Raw genomic sequence first — 6,000 nt, forward strand, 5'->3', positions numbered from 1 at the left:
AAATCCTGGGTGTGGATGAAAGCATGTGTCCCAGAGACACTAAGAACTGACAGAAAAGCAAAATATCTTACCAGTTCTTGCTTTTTAAATCTTGTTCTTTTTAAGCCACTGTCTTGATCTTGGCAATGCTTATTTTGGCACTGCAGTTTGTGAACATTCAACACAGACTGTGGGTTTTGCAGCCAACAGTGCAGCAGAATAAGCAGAAGTATAGCAAACATATAAGAAAATGTAAGCCTGAGCTCGAAGGCTTTATACTGGGTCACACACAATGAAGGATCTTCCAGACAACCTGTTTCTGTTTCTTCAAGAGACCCATCACTCCTTTATTTCCCTGAGGACAGAAGCCATACCTCTCCTTAGAAGCTACGTTGTCAGTGCAAACATAGCAAAAACACAAGTTCTGAGCCCACGTAGAAGCAAAGTACTTGGATCTGCATGAACCAGAGAGAAAGGAACTCCCTGGCTTCAAGACCTGATGCTCCCCTCTGGATGTTACTGCCCCACATGCAGATGGTTCATCTGTCCCTCCCATGCTGAGCAGGGGCTGACAGAGGTGAAGCGATCTATCACCTTAGGGAATACAAGGAAAACAGTGATAGTTTCAAGGAAAGGAAACTTCAACTGTTCTCAAAGGAACGAAAGCAATCCTGTAGTGCAAAACACCAGTGAAACCCTTGCTGTTTTAGTGGGTGAGGAGAAGAAAAGCAGACCGGGGAGCGCCGGAACCTGCCTGTGGGACCAGCACGGGCTCTGAAAGGTCGGGGTGGCCCTCGCAAGGCTGTGCGGGATCCCAGTGTGCCTGCAGCTCCCGGGAGAGCACGGAGCCTCCCCAGAGGAAGGGACATCAGTGCCTACGCCATTCCCTCTGGAGACGTGAGCCAAGGGTGTTAGGGGTCTGCGGGAGGTACAGCTAAACATCCACGCTCCCTCCTCCCCCCCGGAAGGGAAGAGAAAAGGCTCTGAAGAAAACTCAGAAGAAAAAAAAACTAAGGCTACCAAACACAGCCTCACTCTAGAGAGCTCGGGTCAAGAAAAGGTTCCAGTCTTGTTTTTACCTGAGCTGCAGAGCATTGTAAATCTAAGAGACCTAATGCCTGCTAGCACATCCCAATGCCACCTTACCCACACTTCCCCAGTGATGAGGAGAGCTGGGTGACAGCTGCCAGCTGAAGAAACCATGGGTCCTTGACATGTACCACAAACTGAGTCTGGTAAAAATACTTCTTTGCTTCGTTAATCTGAAGACAACAGACTACCTGCAGACAGCTACACAGAACTTGCAGCAGACATCAAGTCCATCCTCAGTTATCTTAAGACTCAGAAGCCTCATTTGTCATTGTGTCAATGCACTGGATCTTTCAGACAAGGTCCTGTTCCCTCTGAAGGAGAGAGAAAGCATGCCATGTGTTCATTTTGTTCCATGATCTACTCAGCCCCTATTTTCCTTCTGTACAGATCAGCTTCTGAAGGCATCTTCTTAATCACATGTCCAGCCACTCTCGGCCCATGTCTGAAGAGCTGGAATTACACACTTGGACAGCACAAGGGCTTCCATGTCGCTGACACACCCAGAAGCTGGTACAGAGCTACAGAGTTAGGACCATTACAGCATTGTCCTACATAACTGAGAAGATACATTCCTTAGAGCTAAATGAAGTGGAAAACTCCCTTGGAGACCTTTCTGCTTTCTCTGTTTACGTAATACAGTCTTGATAAGGAGGGGAAATGAGAGTTAGTGTTGCTGTCAGAAAGACTCTCACTCTGAGCACAGCCTCCTCTTTAATTTTCCTCCCAGAATTCTCCCACTGGGCACAGGTGGTGCTTGAGTACTGTTTGTATAAAAGCAACTGAGAAGGGTTTACACAGAAGGACTGCTTTCTGCCATCAGTATCTATCCTTCCACACATGGGACCTCGCAGCAAGCAACAAAATTTTGTCTTGGCAAGACACAAATGGAATCTGCCCCCTAAACTGGCTCCAACAGAATACTCCTCTTACACTTCCTTGGCCTGAGAGACTGCCCACAGCAATGTGGGCACAGGCCCCACACCAACTTTCCATTTTGATAAACAGAAGCACAGTCAATGACAGTAACAGCCCAATGCCAGACCATCACTAGGGAAAAAGTATTTTCTTTCTTTCCATGGACAAAAAATGAAGGGCTCTTTCACTTCCTTTGTCACAGCCCCTCTACTGAGCCAAGGCAGCCTCCCTGTCTCCCAGACATGGCACTTGGGAAAATGGTCCAAAGTGCAGAGTTTGGGAAAGGTCACCTAGACAGTGTGTGCTGGAAAGGTAAGGAAAGGAGGACAGGATGGGACCATTTCAAACATGGATAGGTGAGAAAGCAGGGCCAAGGGCAGCAGAGGTACTAAATAGTAGCTTTTACCCCCTGGGAAAGAACTCTAGCACCCACCAGCCCTTCTGCCTGAGACTTGTTCAGGTGACAGTCTGGATTTAATGGCTTATTAACTACTTTCTAGACTGACCACCACACCACGAGGAACAAGGTGCACACATGCAGCTGACCCCCAATCTTTTACAGCCACTCAGAGGTTAACAGCACAGTGTTCCCACCCCAGCAGGTTTTGGTGTGCTCCAGAGGGCCGTAGCTGGGAAGCACGCAGAGCTCCATGCAGTGCTATGCCAAGACATTTGGGTTTGTTCAGAAATTGGCTTGGGTTTACAGCATGCTGGTGTGGAACTGCAAGCAAAGAAAGACTGTATGAATGTTACATCCAAACTTTTAGTGAAGTTTCAGACTGCCCTAGAATCACTTTAGATACTATCCAGTCAGAGAACTAAAAGCCTGCCTGAACAAAACAGCTAACACTTTTCCTCAGAGGCTATGACATTTCCCATGGACGTTGTCCATACTACCAGCACTCAAATTCCCTTGCTCCCTTTCCTCTTTTTCCACTTGCTTGCCAGCAGGGAGCCCCAGGGACAGCAGATCTAGTTCCCCCTCCATTTCCCACTGCCACACAGCAGCGCTCTACAAATCTACTTCCAGGAACGGATCCCAGGCTTAACCTGGATGTGCACAGCACATCAAGGAAATAGAGGCAGCAATGGATACACTGGCACCTGCAGGCAAGGCTGCTCTGTGCTTAGTCTCCTATAAATGCACTCAGACACTACTCTGTAACCATGCATCCTGCGAGCCACACGCCTTCAGCAGCCGACAAAGAGAGGGCTTGAAGATCTTTTCCTTATGCCAGGTTAAGCAGATCTTTCCAGTTTGCTTAACTGCACACTAAAACTCACCAGGAGCCACGGGTAACATTAGGTCCTGGGCTCTCTGCCTAGACCCAAGCTGTCGGGGGGAGAGATGCTGTCGTTGTTTGGCTGGCTCCTCTATGACTACAGCACTGGGTTGGAGACAGAACAGCCACCACATCGAGAGCCAGGGAGCAGGTGTCCCCATACCACCCTAGCCACTGTAAGCCCAGAAGTCAAAATCTGGTGCTGAAACACCTCTGCATGTCCCTCCATACTCTGCCTCTAGCCATGCGCTGGTGCAAAGACCTTGTGGGCACAAGCTGAGACAGATTCAGGGCTCTGCCTTGACTGTGGTACAAACAGTGCCACAGGGGCTGCAGTAACCTACGCTGCTTCCAGCAGAAAAGGAGGGGGAAGATCTGTTGCTGCACCCCACGACCCCACCTCCGGAGCATTTTAAAGCAAAGGCTGAGAGCCCGGGGAATCCTGACAGCAGCCCCGGACTTCCCCAGGCTGATCCAGGGTCCTGCCTCAGGACTCCGGAGGCAGAAATGAAAAAAAAAAAAAAAATAGGGATCTCTCCTGACTTTCCAGAGAGATGCTCAGCGCGGGGGCTCCCCGGTGTCAACGCCTTAACCGAGAGAGCGGGGCTCTTCAGCCGCGCCCCGACGGGACGAAAGGACCAGCATCCGCTGCCTGCGGGAACAAGGCGCACACGAGCCAAAGGCAGGAGGGAAGGCACCTCCGTTGCCCCCAGCTCACGTTTGTCCGGGGACGTCCGTACCGGGACTGTTTCAGGCGCAGGGTTCCGGCCTCCGAGAGTCCCGGGGCCCCCCACCCCCTCACTGCCGGGACTTGCCCCGACTTTGCAGACCTCCCTCCCGGCTCCGGTCTCTCTTCCCAGCCTGCTGGGGTGTAAGCCACCGAGCCTCCCGCCCTCGGCACCGACGGAGGGTCGGCACAAGCACGGAGAAGCGGCAGGTGCTTTAGCCGCGGCGCCAGGGCACGTTGGGCGGTTCTGCACCTCTCGGCGGGATGTCCCCCCGCGATGCCACCGCGGCGCCGGTCCCCGGACCGGGCTGGGGCAGGCAGCACCGCCGCCCGCACCATCCCAAGGTACCCGGTCACCACTGAGCGCTGCTCCCCAGAACAGCCCCCGCGTCCCGCCGCGCTCCCTACGGGACGCCCCGGGCAGGGCGGGCTCGGGGGCCGTCTGCCACACGCGTGGGCCAGCAGACCCAAATCAGAGACGCCCGGGGTGGCTGCCTACCTGGTGCGGCGGCGGGCAGCAGTGCGGCGAGCAGCAGCAGCAGCAGCAGGGCGGCTCGGGGCCGCGGCGGAGCTCCGCTGGGGGCGGCGGGCCCTGCCATGGGGCCAGGAGTGGCGACGGGGCGCGGTGCTGCCGCCCGCCCGGCGTCCGTCTCCGCGGGGCTGCCCCGCTGCTTCCTGCGCGCCCCGCCGTCTCCTCCTCCCGGGCTGCCGAGAGACTGCAGCGGGGCGGCCCAGCGGAGGCGGGCGCCGGCCCTCCGCCCCCCGCGGAGCCACGGCCCCGGCCCGCCCGGCCCCTGCTGCCCGCCCCGGTCCTGCCCTCCTCTGCTGGCGGTGCGGGCGGTATCCCCTGTCCTTGCGTGGGCTTACCTGGCTCCTCAAAAAAATCTTGGGGAGGTGGAGAGCTCCGAGCCCATCCCTCGGCACCCAGGGGCGCGCCATGTGTCTGTCCGCTGTGGTCCTGCGTGCTCCCAGCCGGGTTGGGTATTCCACACAAGGTTCACACACGTGAATGTCTGCACAGAACTTTCCACACGGTGTTGTCTTTACGTCTTTGTATCACCTGTGGTTCTTTCGGAACTTCCACCTCACATCTGGCTTGCATTTTTCTTCACTGCTTTCGTCTTTCACTGCAGAGACACGCTGTTAGACCTACAATGCCCTTCCCAGTCAGACTTGTCTGGTTCTTCTCCCCGCCCGGCCAACCCACAGCCTGCATCTACTTTTTGCTGCATCTCTAGGGATACTCGTATTTTCGTAATAATAAGGGATCATCTGCTGTCGAAACTAAGAAAAAAAAAACAACAAACAAACAAACAAAAAAGCAACCTAAAACAACCAAACCAAATGAAAGTAGGCATTACAGTTCTTGTCTGCTACGGAGGGAGAAGCAAGACGCAAGATTTTCTGCAGGCACTAGGAAAATTAAACACCATATTTTCTGGCCAAAAACCCCAATGAGCAGACCAAACAAAAGCACAGTTCAGAGAAAGCCAAATAACCGGGGCAGGTTTTGCAGAGGAATCTAGCAGGTGCCAGCTTCACACCTGCTTCTGCCCAGACACCTGTCCTGGCATGCTGCTGCACAGCCCCATGGCACAGGGTGCCTCTGAAATCTGTCTACATTTCTGCAGCTGGACATACCTGCTCCAGGATTCTGCCTCACTTGCTCCTCCAGACGTTTTGGACGAGCTGCTCAGACCCTCCTGCCCACAGGAGCACACCACAGGTGCCTCTACTGCTATCAGTGGGCACACAGTCTCCTTTTGGGCTCCAGGTATTGCATGTATGCATTTTGATCAGCTTGCAGTGTTTGAAATGAGGTGAAGACAGTGTTAACTAGTGAGCTGAATAGTGCTTTCACAGCAAAAATTGGAGGCTGCATACCCTGGTGCTGTTGCAGTGAGGATGTTGCTGGAGGGTTATGTGGGATATGGGAAGCCAAACCTGGGCCTGCTCATCCATACTTGGTATGGGGCAGCCCCCTGCAGAACTGCACCTGGGGTT

General features: G+C 53.9%; 1 protein-coding gene across 1 annotated transcript in view; it reads right to left on the reverse strand.

Annotated features, from left to right (window-relative positions):
• The window catches only part of FNDC1 (fibronectin type III domain containing 1), a 66,316-nt gene extending 61,629 nt beyond the window's left edge, over positions 1-4,687 (reverse strand). The window contains exon 1 of the mRNA XM_071740494.1: positions 4,496-4,687. Within this exon, the coding sequence (XP_071596595.1) occupies positions 4,496-4,595 (100 nt within the window). The 5' untranslated portion in view covers positions 4,596-4,687. The remainder of the gene's footprint in view (positions 1-4,495) is intronic.
• Positions 4,688-6,000: the final 1,313 nt, after the last annotated feature.

The sequence above is a fragment of the Heliangelus exortis genome, chromosome 3, assembly GCF_036169615.1.
Source record: "Heliangelus exortis chromosome 3, bHelExo1.hap1, whole genome shotgun sequence".
Classification (NCBI taxonomy): domain Eukaryota; kingdom Metazoa; phylum Chordata; class Aves; order Apodiformes; family Trochilidae; genus Heliangelus; species Heliangelus exortis.